Below are 18,676 nucleotides of genomic sequence, written 5' to 3'. Positions count from 1 at the left end.
AAAATACATATCGTGACTAACACATATCATGACTTCGTGATCCAAGGCGCAGTAGGCCCAGTAGAGGGACACGGAGGCTTGATCAGATTTGGTTCATGGCTTGGAAATCCGATCGTTTAACGATACTTGAGGAAGATCAGGCTGATAATCTTGTTTCAGGCGCCCAGGATCACAGGTGCCCTTGTCATGCATTTTGCGATAAGGGCAATTATGACTTTCATTCATATTACATTTCAAGCTATCCATCAATATTGGTTCAAATGCTACTGGAGGAATCATTAATGGGTCGCATCAAACCTGGTAGAAAAGTCAAGGTTCTGCCGCCCCCAGGAAGCCCCAATCCTTTGCCCGGACGTTCCAACTTCCCAGCTTCCAGGCCCATAGAATTGGTGGAAAACAGTGGGGAAACGGTCAAGAACGGATAAGGTTGATAGAGATGGAACGATGTGGGGTTATGGAGCTGAACAATCTTATTATTTAGTTACAGAGTAACTCCGTAGGTTGTAGATAACGCAAATTTTCCGAGTCAGTTGGCCACTCGAGAGTCCCAGTCGACTGGTTTACACTTTCGATGCTGTCCAATTCCGAATCAACCTTTTTTCATTACATCTAGCTAGTATTGCATGAATGACATCTCACTCTCATATGTGATATAAATAAGCAGTTTACATTACATTACTTTAATAGTTGCGTGAGTCAAGAGCATTGGCCATTGATATAGGTTCACACTACTAGCCCAGGGTTGCCTATAGCCAGCCTCATTACGCGATGGCAACCCTGCATAGCAGCTATTAGATAGGCAAGCTAGTATAGGTCAATGAATATTACTAGTACTGCTGCTCTTCTTGAACAGTTAACTTCTAAATATCACGAACACACTGCAAGGGAGGGGCACTTAGATGGACAGATCTTTCTGGCTTGGGAGTCTAGACGGCTCGGGCTACGTCAGTATTACCATTGTCTAGGTGCTGTGGTGAAATAAAGTTAACCTTAATTATTGATATAAGGCTTCTGGTCACTCAACCATGGGAGCAAATACTTTATCAGCTGGTTGTTCCAGGTTGTTTGCTGTCCTATATATAATATAAATAAGCATATCATAACCAGACCCTGCATAGTTACTGGCATAGGTACCCTTCTTATCCTAACTTACAAGTCAACAAAATCTATTTCTAAGCTTCATCAAGCCATTAATACCAATGTAGATACAACCAGCGCATTGATAAAGCCCATAGCTGGAATTCAAACAGTGAAGTAATAGGATGAATTATTGCATCATTAGTACTGGACAGACCAGAAATTTCATGTTAAGAGGAAGCTAGACTGTTCTATACTGGGTGTTCTAGGGCTGGCCATCTCACGCTAATGCTTACCACGTCGCAATTCCCGGCTGGGTCATAATGTAGGATATGTCCAAATATGGTTCCCCTTTACTAAGATTTGATTAATGGTCTGGTCCTTTAAGCTGACCCGTCATGCAACCTCTTATGCATTGCCACCCTATAGTATATTAGATTATCCATGCTGTTTGCAGGAAACATTCAGCCTAGTGTCAACCCCTATGGTCTGCCGAAGCTGCGTGATTGGCTAGTTGTTACAATACTAATATAGCTGTGTTAGTGTACGGCAGATATGACAGGCAGAATTAGGAGCTTCATTGAGTAATAATCAATCTTGTAAGGATTACTGAGTAATCCCAGAACTACTTATCTCATAATGATATTTTATAGAAAAACCATATAATTGGGTATTATCACAACAGTATTTTTCTATGGATTAATAGTGTGTTTTTTAGCTTCTCAAGCCGCTTTTGCCAAAAGAGCTCATTCTAACACACTCTATTTCCATGATTAGCGTATTATTCCGCATTATAAGATGTCCTGCATTCCTTGAGCTAGGGTATTGTGCGGTTAATCCATATATGCCTACCCACTTCGCAACAATCAAAGTATATGAACATCTGGGCATTCCGCAGGAGGAATGTGTTGAATCATGGCGCGATTCAGCAGTCGGGTTAGTTAGTTCACTTATATCGGGGATGCTGTAAGACAGGAGGCCTATACTAGCAGAGAGTAAGCAAGAACCAACACCATTTCCCATCTAGTCCTTTGCATAGGATCGTACAGCAACCTCTTTAGGGCAATGCCTTAGTAAGTTAGTTCCTATCAAGTATCTGCTTCAACACATGGCCAGAATCTGTCAGCTCATGCCTCAGCTGTTATATTCATTAAGACAGTAGACCAATGCTAACAAAGAGCGGGCAAGAACCAACACCCTTCCAGTCCTTTACATTGGATCGTACAACAGGTCGTTGGAAAGCCAGATCGTATATCCATATTCGAACTAGTATTCCTAGTATGGTCAAAGCAGATTAAAGCGCTAATTGCGGTGGCCCCACCATAACATCCGTATGTCATTGGTGGTTAGGCTGTCCGTGCTTGTTGTGCATAACGAACAGAGACCTCTAGCCCAGGCTGACAAGCCCCGTAGCATATCCCTTTGTATGCCAGAGTGAAAGCCTAGCCGATAGAGCACCAGACTACTTACTGTGGAGGAGAAGCGATATAGAGGATTTGGGTGGACGGAGTGGGGCGAATATGTGGTTCGCTTACGGAGTACTGGATAAGCGGCCCTGGATGGCAGAACGCCATGCCTGGCCCATTTGACTAATGCAAACAAACTGATTGTAGGCGTCATGCAAACGCACAGGACTGTCAGATATTACTGGAATAGTCCCAATGCTCAGTATCATTCAATTATATCATTTCTCGAATGGACAATCGCGTATCCTTAAAGCGCTTAAAGCTTTCGACATCTATTTTCAGTTCCGCTTGCTTCTAGCCGCGCCGAACAACACTAGTGTTGCATGAGAATCACAAGATGGCTTATTATAGGTTGTGCCTGGGTATTGGCCTGATTGCTCCAAGTGCAGTAGTTCTACTTGAACAACCTCATTTAATATCAGCGGCTAATTACAGATTTAGATTGGCCCGGAGACTGAGAGGAGCGTGGGCGAATCGCCTTGAAGCCCTTTCTCTAGTTTAGCCCTACCCAGAAGTCATGGTCAATACAGACCCATATGAAAAGCAGTTAGTGGCTTGCCTTCCACCGACTAGCAACGGCCTATCGACGACCAAGAGACATAACCTCTTGGGACATGATCAGTCCCCTTAATCTGTAGTCTACTGCCTTTTTTTTAATATATCCGCGGGAGATTGTGTCAACAGGATGGACTATAAAGACTGAAGCCCTATCCTCTGCAGACAGATGGAAGTCGACAAGTCACGGCTATCCTAACGTGGGTGTCTGACTGACTTTGATAACATATTATCTTCCCTTCCGTTGTCTAATTCTTTCTCTTATTATCTGTTAGCCATTCATAACGTCAAGAGCATTTTCTACCACCGCCCAACAGCTGAAGAAGCTCAAATGGAGGCTTAACGGGACAGCGGTGGACGTTGCTTGGGCCCAGCGCACTGCGGAAAAGGCAGTAGACAAGGCTCCTGGATTGGCCGATAAAGTTGATAGTGAGGTCGTACAGTACGTGTGCATTCTACTCTTGCCAGGGCATGCATAGCCCATCTGACAGGAACAGAGGAAATCCTCACTCAACAGATAAAACTGGGAATCCTTATCACGCTTCCATCACCCTTGGTATTAACGACGTCCAGGGGAAGGACCGTGTTACATCTGCACACGTTTATCCCGATGGAAGCGTTACTTTCTCCAAGGAAGTGTACGGGCGAGTCAAAGTTGATGTTGATCCTGCTGCCCCTAAAGAAGGTAGTGCTTCCAAATAAACAACAGTGACTCCATCTGTCAAGTATAAGCACATTTAATCGCGCAAGCGAGGAACGAGAGTGGATGTGGACACGTGAATAAATTTGTCTTTATAGAAATTCAACTCTGAGCCGGTGCTCATCAAACATAAAGACAACCATGATTTCAATGTACAAGAAAGGTAATATTCCATGATAGACAAGAGGTGAGGCTCTACGGAGTACATAGGTATGTTGGAACTAGTTGAAAAATACTGTCTAGTTCTTATCCGGTTAGGTTAGTTGACTAATTTCGTGTTGTCTTAGTCATCCTCCTTAGCCTCCTGTCACCAACTACCATCGGCTTTGCGGACATGGAAGCTCCATTTCGCTCACCACCCGGCTTCCAAAGTTAGAATTACCATGGACATAGGCTAGAAATGCTCAACATCAAATTATTATATAGTTTTACTGTTTTGAGCTCGACACTTTTTTCCTCCGCTCTGAGCAGCAGACCATTCCATCACTCATCAGAACGAGCCATCCCTTGCAACAGGTCTGTTAAATAGCCCACTTCCCTACACCGTGTTTTCAACAGCGCGCACGTTGCTCAGCTCTATGACTGTAGTACGGCCCATGAGCCGTATGATGAAGCGCATGCTTTCCCTGCGCACTAAACCACTCCAATTCCCTCCGGCTCAGTGTGCCCCTCCAATTCCTCAACACGAACTTGTTGATGAAGAAGCCTCCCCAGCGTACAACCCCAAATACTTCTATCCAGCTAAACCAGGGGAGTTACTTGCCAATCACTATCAGTTACTAGTGAAGATTGGTTGGGGCACACGTTCGACTACGTGGCTGGCAAAAGATATTACAAGGTATACACCCGACTTTGTTTCTGTCATGCCTACTGCAATAATAGTCTAATGTACTAAGAAGTTGTCTTTAGATACAGATGGCAGCCTGAACGTTTTGTAACCCTGAAAATAATAAACAACCGCAGCCTTGACGAAGCTTACCGTGAACGCGACATTGAGGAGCACATTTCAAGGCAAAATCCGTCTCATCGCGGCCGTGCGATCATTCGGACCCACCTTGACAGCTTCGAGGTGACAAGTTCCGAAGGAAGCCATCTATGCCTTGCATATGAGCCTATGCGGGAACCTCTGTGGATTCTTCAGAAACGCTTTGTTGATCAAAGACTCCCTCTCCCCATTGCAAAGGCATATCTCCTTATTCTCCTTGCTGGTCTTGACTATCTCCATTCGGAATGCGGGGTTGTCCATACCGGCAGGTAACTTCAATTTCATCTACTGCATTGAACATGAAAATACTCTATTGGAGAAATAAGTTGCTGATCTTTTTGGTTCATGCTAGATCTAAAGCTTGATAACATTTTGATGACCTTTGAAAATGAAGACGTCCTTCCCAACTTTCTCAAAGTACAAATCAATAGCATGCCTATGCAATACAAAACAGAGTCAGTGACTAGGCGAACAATCTATCGCTGTCACAATGATTTTGGGCCCCTGGACTGGAGAGAACTGAGAAAAATGGTGCCTAAGATTGTCGATTTTGGGTTAGCGACTTCACTCAAGAGCGACAGTCAAGGACAAGGAGGGAAGAGTGAATTAGGTCTCCATCCAATACAACCGGACCAGTATCGTGCTCCGGAAGTCATACTTGGCTGCGGATGGAGCTTTAGCGCAGACATATGGAATTTTGGGGTTCTGGTATGAAATGCCTCTTTCAAAGTTATACTTTCTCCCCCCCCCCCCCCCCCCCCGTCCTTCGCAGACGGGGATATAGGTTATATCATGGGTCGCAACTGACTCTCTTGTCGGCAACAGGCCTGGAACGTTATTGAGCGCACGGAGCTGTTTCGTCAGACGAATGACGCTCAAGGGCATTATGATGCCAAAGCGCACATAGCGGAAATGATCGCATTGCTTGGCCCACCTCCAAAAGAGTTACTCGCAAAATCCGATGCCATGGCAGATTTCAAATGGCCCAACTCCATCAGAAATGAGCGAGGGCAGCTCTCGAGAAACGGGCGAGAGTATTTCGAGGGACCCTTTTTCAGTGAACGAGGTGGGTTGTGCAGAAAGACCTAATAGTTAATATTATTCTTTGCTGACTCACTCGCTCTGGCAGGCGAGTTTCTTTATGATGATCTAATACCGGCCCGAAAACTCGAGGATTCAATCCAACTTCTAGAAGAAGAGGAGAGGCCAGTCTTCTTGTCCTTTATCAGAAAGATGCTTACCTGGCTTCCAGAAGACAGGCAAACAGCTAGTGAATTAATGGAACACCCTTTCTTAACCTGCTGAACTCTCTAACATGTCAACCTCCTCGACAATATCCATTGAGATAGGGATTGAGACCTTATATGATTGTTTCTGTTCGCAATATCCCCAGATACACAAAGTATTTAAAGAAGGGGAGTGGAATTAATCAAATAGCAGGGTGAGATTTGAGGATATTTTATGGATGATGCTGTCAACTTTATTGCTCTATCGCGTGTCATTCATGTCTTCCAAAGTGTCCGGTCTGTTTCTTAGTGACGACACTGGCTCTTGAAGCGCCCAGTTTACCAGTCACATACTTGGCTATAGTTAATTTACCTGCTAGGAGACTTAGCGGATCAAAGAGTAGGACCCCAGGTAAGTTCTCCACATTGCACCGTCCACTTGGCCTTTGATATTGATGCTATACCCAAAGGGAATTGAGAGTAGTTCATGCGTAAGTATGACAGGTTAGATCGGTCAACCTCCTGGGCTGACATCGATAACAGCATCACCTACATTGCGAATGCTAGCTTCAACTTCGTTCCCAAATTTTCATTTCCGGCCAAAAGGATATGTATATTGAATAGCTCTAAGTTTCCTGAGGCTAAGTGCCAGAAATGATCGGTCCATAAGTTATAAAAGCCTAATTCTTTCCTGAGCGAACCATGCAGCTGAAGTTTCAGCCCGGGCTGACAAGCCAGGCGGATTTAGCAATATACGGAGTAACTAATGGAATGCAATATCGTGCTCCAGCGTAGCTGATTCACTCTCAACAAAGCGATAGCATGATAATCAGTGATTACTCAAGTATTCCTTCAAAGTTTTTCGTTTCGAGTAGCGCCTTTCGGAATCCCCCACAGCGAAATATCCTCATCCGTCCGGCCATCGACTGCCAGCTCCGCTAGCACACGACCAAAAGCCGGGGCGAACTTGAATGCATGGGCAGCGCTCAAGCCAACAATGATATCGGGGTAATTTTTCAACGGGCTGATGATGAAACGTCGATCAGGCGTGATCGTATACTGACATGTAATCGTGCGCAGCGGCTGGCGGTCCTGGTCGGGGATGAAGCCATTCATAAAGGAGGTCAGCTGCTCAAGCAGTTGTGGCGAGTGCACGAACGTGCGTTGCTCCGGCGTCATGAGGTTGTTGGAATAATCCCGGCCAGCCTTCATCGTCGGCTCGCCGTAGCACGGAAATCCGTAGAAACAGTTGGCCCCGTGCCAGATCCAGACAGGGAATCGATCTGGCTCGAATGTACCTGCGTCGGTGGGCTTGAAGTAGGTTACCTGCTCCTGCATCACGGAGACGGGGATGTGTACGGAAAGCGGAGCGAGGAGTTTATTGATCCATGCGTCTGTTGCAAGGATCACCTTGCCTGCGTGGAATTGTCCCTTGGGGGTCTCGATTATGACACCGCCGGAGGCCTGGGGAATAAGGCGTTCCACTGGTGTGTTGTCCTTTAAAATAGCGCCGTGGGAACGCGCTAGAGACTGCAGGGTGCTGACGGTCTTTGCAGCGTGGACGATAGCGGAGTCAGCAGTGTACACTGTAGACACGCTCTGGGGAATATTGAACTGAGGCCATCGCCTCTTCACCTCCTGGGCGTCCAGCAGCTCATACGGAACGTCGTGAGTATCCAGACTTCTTGTAAAGTCGCTCGCTGATGTTGGTGAATCCGGAGCGAAGAAGACCACACCGCCAGTGGTCGTCAACATCTGATAGCCGGTAATCTTTTCAAGCTCGGCCCAGTCCTTGTAGGCTGATTTGGCCAGGGCCACATATTCGGGTGCAAAATTCGATGTTCGTACAATCCGCGAAGTATCATGGGAAGCCCCGCGCACATGGCCCAGCTCGAACTGTTCGAACGCAATCACTTTGGCTCCCTTTTTGGCAGCATAGTACGCCGCTCCGCTCCCGAGGACGCCGAGTCCGACAACTGCGACGTCAAAATGGTCCATTTTAAGTGTCTTTGTTACGAAGTAAGTAATGACACCTGTGAATATGGTTTGCCGTGACTTTATGGGCTACATGATCCCCTCTCTACGACAGATTCCTGCATGTCGGCCCGTCCACGTGACTCGACTACTACAGAGATGTATAATGAAGGAACTAGACGAACAGCGGGAAGTTACTGAGCGCGAACCTTGGCTTACTTGCAGTGGGCGTTGACTCCGTTGACTGTCATAGATACGATCAGGTGATCGGGCAGTTCTCCGCTCCCCACACTCTCCCCGATCACTTGATCGGATATCAAAATGACTCCAGTGTGAGGCAAAAGGCTATGGTGTTGAGTTAACCGCGCTTTAACCTTGGAAGTTTGAAGTCAATAATCCGGAGATCTCGTGATTCGAGTGGCTCTCTCCTTGTCTGGCTTGTCTCCCAGCTACATAGTTCGTCTAATAGCAACCAATCGATTCAGAGGAATAGAGATAATCAATCTTAGGGAAAGTCCCGTAATAGCGACTCCAGTCCTTGCAGAATATCAGCCTTCATATCATCAAACTCTTCGATCCCGCAGCTAATTCGTAACAATCTGTGGTCGCAACGTGCGTCACTCATGGCCCGCCACTCCATCAGACTCTCAACCCCCCCAAGACTAGTTGCGTGCTGGAAGATAAACATCCTGCTGGGAAGCCGGCGCGCATGCTCGGGGTTCTTCGTCCAAACAGCAAAAACAGGCCCAAAGCCTCCCGGCATCTGCTTCTGCAGCCAGCCGTTCTTCAAGTCATCCTCCTGGAGCGAGGCGTGCTGGATATGGCTCAGAACCTTTGCAATAGGAGACGTTTCGTCCTTCAGCTGGTCCTGTAACCACTTAGCCAGTCTTTCTGCCGTTTGAGCTTGTCTAGTCACACGGAGCTGCATGGTGCGAGCAGACCGGATCCCCAACCAGCCCTCAAAGCTCCCCATGACACTACCGATGTATTGGCGATCCGTACGGAGCGTTTTCAACCATCCCTCCTTAACTCGGCGGGGGTGAATAACCAAGATCCCGCAAAGCATATCGGAATGACCGCCCACGTACTTGGTTCCACTGTGCATCACAATGTCGGCTCCGAACTCCAGGGGGTTCTGCAGCGGGGGCGGAGCAAAAGTCGAGTCCACTGTTAGGTAGGCCCCCTTCTCGCTCGCTTTGGCACGGTAGTAGGCGAGATTGCGCGCCTCGCCGGTAGGGTTGAGTGGCGTTTCGACGTGGATGATATCCCCTGGGCCGGCTTGATCGATCTGCGTTAGATCCAGTTTTTGGATGCCTGTAAGTCTGTGGATAATGTCCACAACACTGTGGCATCCATGGTATCCCTCTCCAATGAAGATTCGCTTTGGGTTGAGGAGGATGAGCATGGCATGAAAAGCTGAAAGTCCCGTCGAGTACGTGATTACTTCACCGCCCATGAGGCTACGCAACAAGACCTCCAAGCGATTGGCATTGGGTGCTGTGTAGCGGGAATATATGTGGGAATCAAAGGGCGCATTTGGCTGCCGTCCTCGTTAGGGCGGAAAAAGAGATGAAACCAGACAATGATCTTACATCTTTATTCTCCTCGGGCACTAGCTCATCTGGATCGCGTGCATAGCGGAAGTTCACCGCGGTATGAATGCCAGGTGCAATGGCGCGGTGGGGACTGACAAAATCATCGGCATGAATGGCTCTTGTAGCCATGTGAAAGTCAGGCAGTGCATTGTTCAGAGCCTCTGCCGTCATAATGAATTTTGAGCGATTCTCAGATGCGTTGATGGATCTCATGGTGTGGTGGGCTGTAAACAGGACACGATAGTAAGGGCCTTTGTTGGAGGAAGGTCTGCCGTGTGGGTTCCAAGTAATTTAACTGCTTAAGTGACACACTACCTATTAGATACACCTGATCGGAGGGCTCCGTATTATACAGTCATTAGCAAGCCCAATCGCTGAAGGCCTGAGCCGTAGCAATCCCCGAGAGGAGCTCTCCGCAGGGTTACTGTCCAAACAGAGTCCACTAGCTGTACATAGATCCAGCGCTGCACGACCCCGTAGCTCTAAACGTTCTTGGACTTTTGCACCAGCCAAGGGGAGGGTCGGCAGCTGGCGAGCACGCACAGGCCTTTTGGGAAATAAAGAGCTCGATTAGAGCTCAAAAGCAGGCTGGAGTCTATTGGGTATTGTTGTAGAGAAGTGTACTCCAGCAATGGAACCCATACGCAACCAAGATGACCCCCTTATCTCAGGGAGCGCCAACGAGTACTGCAGGATGGTTTCATTACATCATACCGTTTATCCACACTAATTCTTAACATTCTCTCTTAGAAGATATGCAGAGAAGCCTGACCCCTAGGCTCCGATCCCGTGACCGGAGGCAACGCCGACGGGCCGGCTGAAATCATGACTACGATCAATCTGTACTCCCATCGAATGCAATGTCCTGTTGACAGATAGTCTGAATCTGCGAAACGGCGCACTTTCCGTTGGCTCAGTGCCGAGTCAGAGCTGCGATTCTGTTTCCAATATGTGGTCGCGTGACCGGACACCCTGACTGGATCCAGGGCACATGTGGAGGACATATATAGTATGTCATGACTGAGTATGACAGACCATTCAGCATTGAATTGCCTGCAAAACGTCAGGCTGTCACCATGGCTGCTACAGTTGCGTCTTGGCTAGGGTACATTCCCTCCCTTGCAGGAGACAAAGAGCTCCCAGATGAGCCACCCAAAGCCCTTCCAGCTTCGTGGTACTACTCCCCAGAGATATATCAGTTGGAGCGAAGAGCTATTTTTTCCAAGAGATGGATCTTGGTTACTCACAAGCTGCGCTTCACAAAACCCGGTGACTTCCTTCGGTTTGAGGAAGCTGGATTCTCCTTTGTGTTATGCCTTGACCGAGAAGGTAACTTGAACGGCTTTCACAATATCTGCCGCCATCGTGCATATCCCCTCGTCTCGGAAGACGAGGGCAACGTCAAGATCCTGTCGTGCAAATATCATGGGTGGTCGTACAGCCTCAATGGGAAGTTAGCCAAAGCTCCCAAGTTTGAAGTCGTCCCGGGGTTCCAGAAAGAGAATCAGAGTTTGTTCCCCGTGCATGTCCATACTGATGCACTGGGCTTCATTTGGGTCAATCTTGACTCTTCACCGAATCCAGTTCCCTGGGAAGAAGACTTCGACGGGGTTGACCGGCAAGAACGATTCCAGAGGTTCGACTTCACCCAGTACAAGTTTGACCATACATGGCAGATGACCGGCGACTATAACTGGAAAACACTGGCGGATAATTATAATGAATGCTATCATTGCACTATTGCGCATCCTGACGTGGCGAGGCTGGCCGATCTTTCATATTACTATACCGTTTCCACACCGGGGCATATTCAGCATTTCTCCCGACCAAAGCCGGATAAGGTAGATGAGGATATACAGAATGCCAGCACCTACTACTTTCCCAATGCCTGCATGACAGTATCGTGAGTTGCTTCTTTCTTTCACTTTTGGGTTCTCAACAACCTCATATTTGTTGACTTCAAATCACCCTAGGCCTCATTTCTTCTACATGATGCGATGCGTCCCGACATCTGCAACATCCTGCTCCATGGAGTACGAAGTTTACCGACACATAGAAGCTTCGGATGAGGACTTTGAATATATTGATTCCTTCTTCAAGAGAGTTCTGGACGAGGACAAACACCTTTGTAACGCTGCACAGAAAAACCTGAATGCTGGTGTGTTTGTGAATGGTCAGCTCCATCCTGACCTGGAGAGTGCGCCACTGTTCTTCCAGAATACTGTCCGAAGCTTGCTCAAAAGTCACAGCGACGAGGAGAGAAAGATAAACAGGGAGATATGGCCCGCGCGGCAGCATTCAGCAGGCCAGGCGACCGCAGAAGATGTCGCTTTTTGCTTAGGGTTAGCGTGCTCGGCGGCAGGATCTGCTGATCTGGAATGGTAGCTTCGATTTGTCTAATGTGGTCTGATTCAATAGTATAGGATAACCTGTCTTTGATGGGATACTTCCAATGGTGTAAAGTCCTATATCCACATGTCCTTCTGACTATATAGCGACTATACGGTGACCGACTATCTTTCAAAAGCATGCCGTATTCATCTGGGGTAGTGCAGCTCTGCAGGATAACCCTCTTCTTTCTTGTACAGTACTTTAATCTACAAAGCGACAACAAAAAAAGATGACAGGAAACAGCATATATTAAGACGACCGTATAATTGTAGGGGCAGGTCCCACTGTGCTAATAAACTTACTGGGGGCCAACTGGAGTACGTACTATCTCCACATGGAGGTATCTATTACCCTAAATGTAACTATTAATAAGATGAAGGCTCTAATAGCTCTATGGTTTAATATATTGGATGTAGTGCCTTATTTAAACTCTATAATGTATTTATGCTAACAACTTATGAGCTTGCCATGTTCCATCCAGGGACTATAACTGACTAGTATACAGCCATGATATCTGGTAAGTTGCCTTCTCCTAGGATATTAGAACTGTCGACTTGCCATAGTGAGGATGGCCTCCTACTTGATGCCCTAGAGCATCTTCTACGATAATAGTCTGTATAGAAAGACCTCCCTTATCTATAAGGACACTATTATAAATGCAAGCTCTCCCACTGTATTATTCTTCAATTCTTAGTGACCCTCTAACCATTTCTAGGGCCTTTTCATCAATGGCTTTTACATCACTGGCAGTAGCAAAGCTATTACCCCTTCTACTAACATGTCTGTCCACCGAGTCCTTCCCACCTGGAATGCCCTTGCACATTTTATCATCAGTACCTAATAGATGTCTACTATCAGCCGGGCCACAGTGAAGCACTAACTTCTACTTACAATAATCTGGATGAAAATCCTGCATGAAAATCCTGCATGATAATACCTCTGAGTTAGTCTCCTATATAGGTAATGAAGACTTACTCAAGCTAAACCTGCGGTAGGTGTTCTATAGTTCTAACTACAACCACCTCTATAGCCTTGAGCAGTGATATAAATCACGGGGATTCTTCTTTACGCTGGCAGCTATTGGCATGGAGGATGGGGAGGTTCGGGTTACAGATTCAGTGCCTTACTCGTGGAATAATAGTAGGCAGTTGTGTCCTGTTCCCTAGATTGCTTTTATAGATACTGTCTTAGTCATAGAGTGGACATGTAGTCACATAGAGAAAGACCACTGTTTCAGATTGCGTCTTCCCTACAATGATCCATCCCAGGCCCACTTGGATGTGAGAAGTAGATTAACCCTCTCTCCATAAGGGGCAAAATGCATGGTTTATATGATTTTGACACCTTGCAAACAATTCACTCTGCTGCTTTTAGACATTACAACTTCAACATGATTTCTTTCAGACAGTGTCTTGCCATAGCGGCCCTGCCGTTAGCTCATACGGCATTGGCATTGAACGATATATCCTCTCGGGCTCAGTCCGCAACCAATCTCTGCGGAGACAATGATTACATCATTCTCGAGAGTTCACCATGGATTGTGTACAATATGTTGTACAATGCCGCCCAGATGGTTGGCACGCAATGTACGAATTACGATGGAATGACTACCAGCGACAGCGGCACCAAGGAGGTTCTATGGAGTAGCGTGACGGATATCGACTACGTCGCGAGCACGTAAGGATTTGCACTCCGTATTGATCCAGCGATTAACAAGGCCATGTTATAGGAATAATGTCCCCAAAGGGTACTCCTTCGTCGGTCTGACCCAGAATCTTGAGACGAAACTGTCCGCCATCAGCTCCATCCCCGCCGTCTACAACTGGACGCGTACCAACATTACTGAGTTCAAGGGTGCGACAACAACACTACGGCGTAAATGTGTTCCAGCTGATCACCTGTAGGAAACATTTGCTTTGACTTCATGACCAACGATGTCAAAGGTGACTCGACTTCATCTTCGTCGCGTGAGCTCATGCTGTGGCTGCAGTATGAAGGCGGCCAACTGCCCATCGGCTGGACCAATGGGCCAGCTGCCACTATTGACAACCTCTTCGGGACCTCGTGGACGCTGTACGAAGATATCAATACCGACACGGGGATAACAGTCAGCACCCTGATGCCTACTAAGCAATTTGAAGGCTCTTTCTCTGGCGATCTGAAGAACTGGCTGCTCGCCATGGCCGATCTGGGCAGGTTTACCGAGTCGACATATGTCAATGTCGGCAATGCTGGGTATTTATGATTATCCTCGTTGTCGCTATAGTCACTGACAGATCTTAGGACGGAGTTCTTCTATGGAAATGCTGTGATGAACGCGACCCTCGAGTTGCAGATTAATCTTGCATGAAACATCGGGGCAGGTAGCATTTATACTCCATTTCCTGCATTCTGGCCTCAATCTATTGCTATAGTATCCGACCTCTGATACGGACGAGGTAGCAAGAATGACAGCCAAGCCATATCTGGTGACTTCAACTGCTCCTTCACATAGATAAATGCAATAGGGTGGAGACAAGGATTCACAAGGCACTGTTCCTACATGAACATTAAATTATGTTTCCTTATGCCACGGGCTGCTAGCCATAATGGGCCAGTCCTGGACTCCTGGGGTGTTTGACAGAAAAAAACATCCATGGCCAAACCCCACACGATCCAAGCCGAAGTGATCTAGTTTTTCATCTAAGAGAAACAAATAAGAATAGAAATTTACATCCTTGGCGTACCTCCAGAGAAGGGGTGCATTTCCAGTTCTCTCAACCTCTTTATGCTGGCATGTCCAGTCAGATTATATTCTTGAAGTGATAGAGGTGCACACTAGTTGGTGAGGGCTTTCGTGCTATTACTTGTATTCATCTCCCTGTTGCCCCAGGTGCAGCAAATAAGCTAGATAATAGGTCATTCGGGTTCTAACCTAGATAAGTTGATCCAGAGCCAACTTTATGGCTTAGCCATTGTAGCACACCGTATTATACTATGCAGTAGGTACGCTAGGGTATCCTGATCTTAAACACACTGTCATTTTATGCACGGGTTTTATAGTACCACCAAGGTATACTGCGAGTTTGCCTTATTCCACTTCTGGATATCCTTTCCCTGGGTGGGTCACAACGGTGCCAAATGGCGATCAGCTGGTCTCCGCGTGTTATCATACAGAAGCCAATACCCCGCCCCCTCGGCTTTGAAGCACATTTATGCCATAACATACTTTATCAGCGTGCTCTATCCTCCGTTTCTTTGTCCTTCTGCAGTGCTCCTGATGAATAATCGTGTTAGCAAGAGATCACATCAAGCCTGTGAGAACTGTAGGTGAGTACGAGTCAGATGCAAATGGTATATGTAAGGAGCTTTGATTGCCAACTGTCGGTAGGCGGAAGAAGACAAGATGTCCCGGCGAGAGACCGGAATGTTCGAGCTGCACGCGACTTCAACAAACATGCCAGTATAGCAAGAGTCATGACTCGTCACGGAGATCCCCGGGCAGCGACCGGGTCTTGGTATGGCTGGCTGGCTGGCCTGCAGAGCGGAGAGTGAGCAGACTAATTCGATGCAGGAGAGCCGACTGCAGCAGCTTGAAGAGAAGATGGAATCGATATTGGAAGGATCAATGTCGGATAGCCGCCATTTCTCCCGGTGAAAGAGTGAGTGCTGATCGATGCAGACCGAATCGCCATGCCGAAACCCCCAAGGCGTATTCTCGCGGCCTCCGTAGTCGCGGGAATACATCGGAATCAAGCAGGACGAGGGAATTGTCCCTGACGCCAGGGAACCCTGGCGATGAGACAGGCCTTGACAATGCAGATACGTTGCCCTTTGCGATGCCGCCAAAAGAGGTCGTTGCGGAGGGTATTGATCTGTATTTCAAATACTGCCACAAGCAACCTCTATGGCTCTTCCTTCCAGATAGCCTTTCAATTCCAGAACAATGTCGCAGCGAGGTGTTATTTGGTGTACTGAGTCTCGCGTTGCGTTACTCGAACAATCCGTTTCTGGACGGACGAACAGACCAGATGTGTCGGCAATATGCCGAGGCCGCTCGCAGCTACGTCATGTTCCGAATAGTCCAGGGGACCGTGGACCTCTCAACCCTACAATGTCTCTGTTTGATTGCACTAGCTGAATACATTGGTGAGATCAATCCTGGACTGACAAAGTCACCCGTCATTAATGTGCCCTTAGCTAATGACACCCATCTCGCTTGGCTACACATTGGTCTTGCCACAAACCTTGCCAAATGTGCAGGTCTCGACATCGAGCAGCACGAAGGCGAATCCACGCCTGCATTGGAGGAGCGGCGAAGGTTGTTCTGGAGCATCCATCTTCTTAATCAGCAATACGCTCCCCACAGCATGCAGCTGAATATGCTGCGGGACATTCACAATCCGAAATACATGGCTGTCAACATCGACTCTCCACGGGAGATGGGGATGAAGCCACCTCGGAATCCTGAGGAAAACGATGCCTTAGGAGGAATCTGGGTGTACATGGTGCAGTTATCCAGTCTTTGGAGCGAAGTGCAGCATTATGTTTCGCACTGTGCCAGTGGAGACCCCATGCCACCTTGGTCTGTGGACTCTGGTTATTGTATTATCGGGGCTCACCTGATGGACATTGAAACAAAGTTTCCCACCTCCCATCGATACGACTCTGTACGGTTTCAGGAGCGTTCGCCAGAGGAATTAAATCGTGCCCGTGAGTACTGGAGTCCCTGGCTGTACCTCCAGTTCACCTACCATGCAGTGCACAGCGTCTTAAACCACCCTTTCCTCTACTCGTGGCGACCTCAGCAGCCTGCTCAGCTTGCAGTACCAAATACCTTCTGGAAGACATCATCCGAGCTGGCACTCATCCACACAACCTGGACGGCTCGCCTCATTGACATGATCACTGAGAAGGAATACCAACTGTCTGACCCTTTCCTTGGCCATGTCGTGGCGATCGCCGCCACCATCCTTATTTACTACTGTCGTGCCGCGGATGCCACCGTGAGGGACTCTGCTCAACGGAAGCTGGAGACGTGCACGAGATTCTTGAGTGACTTGGCCACCAAATGGCCCCGAGTCCAGGCAATTGTGAGTCCTCATCGCACCCCTGGGCCGATGTTCTAACATAAACGTAGTATCAAAAAATCCAGTGCCTCATACAGTCGGCATTTGCCGTCAGTCCGCATTCGCATGATCATCATCAACCACGCAGGACCCTATCAATAGATACATCATTGATGTGGGACATCCTCTGCTATAATTCTCCCAAGACTCCATTCGCCTCTCCCGGTGGCGGTCTCTTCGATGCGTCCTTGTTACAGCCTTCCGAGCAGAAGCATCCGGACCAAACGACGGTTGAGACCGAGATCTTCCATCATTCCGCCAGGACGGTAGATACTTCCGACGGGGGGCAAGCGTTGCCTCCATGCTCGAGTACAGTGGGCCATCGGGCGGCTTCTGAAAACGAACAGTCCGAGCCTTGGAGCAGTACGAACTCGATTGCAGCTGACAATGGCCCATGTCAAGGCCCATTTCCACGGGAAGCATTGGCGTGGTCGGGTTTGGGGTTGCCAGGCGATGTTTCCTTCATGGACGTTACGCGTGATCCTTTTTTCCAGTTTCAGGACCATGAAAATCCGTATCAAGGGATTTGGGAGATTGGAAATCTCTGATCTTGATTACTACTATCTGGAGCATCTATTACTATTAATAGCACCGAGTATAAAGTCGAGTCTTTGAGATTGTACCTATAGATTATCACCCACATGCTATTCGAAAACAGCATATCTAGCCTAGTTATTCGCATCATAATCTTTATTATGCAACATACCCTTTTGTGAACTTCTCGGACGCGCTGATTTCCTTCCAAGATGGACCCATATGACGATAATGATGCAGGCTGTGTAATTGAGCTTCGAGGAATGTTACTAAAACCTATAGATTACAGAATTCTGATATAGATGCTTAACCTTCTAGAAAAGGGGAGGCTATGCTTAACAATTTGGTGGCTGTGCTTAGATGTCTCACACGACAGACTATTCCTACAAAACAGACTTGAATTATTCACGATGTTATTGAGCGCATGTACTACATCTTCCGTTGAATTTCAAATTCCTATAGTCAGAATAATAAAACACAAAATCTTAATCTTGTACCACAGGGATAGTAGACAGGTCTCCTCTGTGCTCAGCCAGACTTAAGCCTCACAGGTGTCAGTCATATAGCTGAGGACCTGGCCATAAGCTCTCTAGGGGTGAAGAACTCAGTAGCCCGCAATGAAATGAATAATCGTCTATATGTTATAGATTTAAGCACAGTCCTTCCGGATTGCTTATACATCAATGGGTTCAACCAGCTGAGATTCTAAAAGGTTATATTATTCCAATTCCCCTACTTCGCGGTATTCGAATTTCTGCCATATTATATGTACTCACTACAATCAGCATAGCCATTTCATACGTCTATATCTAACTTCCAGGTAGAGAGTGAAGCTTTGTAGATCTGTGAGATGCCTTCTGAAGAGCAGTTTCGTTCGTCTGTGAACATTCATGGGAAGGGGGCAAGGCTCATACTCTTCAATTGGCAAAATCGGTCAGTCTGTGTTGGAGCTCCACGGAGGTCCTATGTCAAGGCTGGCAGGCCGTTGGATTGGGATGTCCTCAGTAAGGTCACGCTAATGCATACCAGTGTCTCCAGCCTTGCAATAATGAAGCATGATTAACC

At 47.4% G+C, this 18,676-nt stretch overlaps 5 protein-coding genes across 5 annotated transcripts; 3 read left to right on the top strand and 2 right to left on the bottom strand.

Annotated features, from left to right (window-relative positions):
* Positions 1-4,151: 4,151 nt before the first annotated feature.
* Positions 4,152-5,529, top strand: AFUA_3G01190 (putative serine/threonine protein kinase). Its single transcript, XM_743347.2, has 2 exons — positions 4,152-4,636; positions 4,708-5,529. Exons 1-2 carry the CDS (start codon positions 4,377-4,379, stop codon positions 5,054-5,056), a joined length of 609 nt encoding a protein of 202 aa, XP_748440.1. The 5' UTR covers positions 4,152-4,376; the 3' UTR covers positions 5,057-5,529.
* A 984-nt stretch (positions 5,530-6,513) lies between these two features.
* AFUA_3G01180 (putative sarcosine oxidase) lies at positions 6,514-8,130 on the bottom strand. The gene has a single exon (XM_743346.2). It carries the CDS (start codon positions 8,005-8,007, stop codon positions 6,862-6,864), a length of 1,146 nt encoding a protein of 381 aa, XP_748439.1. The 5' UTR covers positions 8,008-8,130; the 3' UTR covers positions 6,514-6,861.
* Positions 8,131-8,320: 190 nt separating this feature from the next.
* AFUA_3G01170 (cystathionine beta-lyase) lies at positions 8,321-9,947 on the bottom strand. The gene is made up of 2 exons (XM_743345.2): positions 9,576-9,947; positions 8,321-9,523 (listed from the first exon to the last, which is right to left on the bottom strand). Exons 1-2 carry the CDS (start codon positions 9,789-9,791, stop codon positions 8,489-8,491), a joined length of 1,251 nt encoding a protein of 416 aa, XP_748438.1. The 5' UTR covers positions 9,792-9,947; the 3' UTR covers positions 8,321-8,488.
* A 647-nt stretch (positions 9,948-10,594) lies between these two features.
* On the top strand, positions 10,595-14,214 carry AFUA_3G01160 (iron-sulfur cluster-binding protein, rieske family domain protein; the record flags this gene model as incomplete). The annotated part of the gene is made up of 5 exons (XM_743344.1): positions 10,595-11,481; positions 11,552-11,920; positions 13,344-13,646; positions 13,699-13,823; positions 13,874-14,214. 5 exons carry the CDS (start codon positions 10,595-10,597, stop codon positions 14,212-14,214), a joined length of 2,025 nt encoding a protein of 674 aa, XP_748437.1.
* Positions 14,215-15,085: 871 nt separating this feature from the next.
* AFUA_3G01155 (fungal specific transcription factor domain-containing protein) lies at positions 15,086-17,798 on the top strand. The gene is made up of 4 exons (XM_077804269.1): positions 15,086-15,278; positions 15,340-15,578; positions 15,631-17,041; positions 17,104-17,798. Exons 2-4 carry the CDS (start codon positions 15,469-15,471, stop codon positions 17,623-17,625), a joined length of 2,043 nt encoding a protein of 680 aa, XP_077660428.1. The 5' UTR covers positions 15,086-15,278; positions 15,340-15,468; the 3' UTR covers positions 17,626-17,798.
* Positions 17,799-18,676: the final 878 nt, after the last annotated feature.

This window comes from Aspergillus fumigatus, chromosome 3 (assembly GCF_000002655.1).
Source record: "Aspergillus fumigatus Af293 chromosome 3, whole genome shotgun sequence".
NCBI lineage: Eukaryota > Fungi > Ascomycota > Eurotiomycetes > Eurotiales > Aspergillaceae > Aspergillus > Aspergillus fumigatus.
Note: the sequence above shows the minus strand (reverse complement) of the source record. Positions and strands in the feature narration are given on the sequence as shown.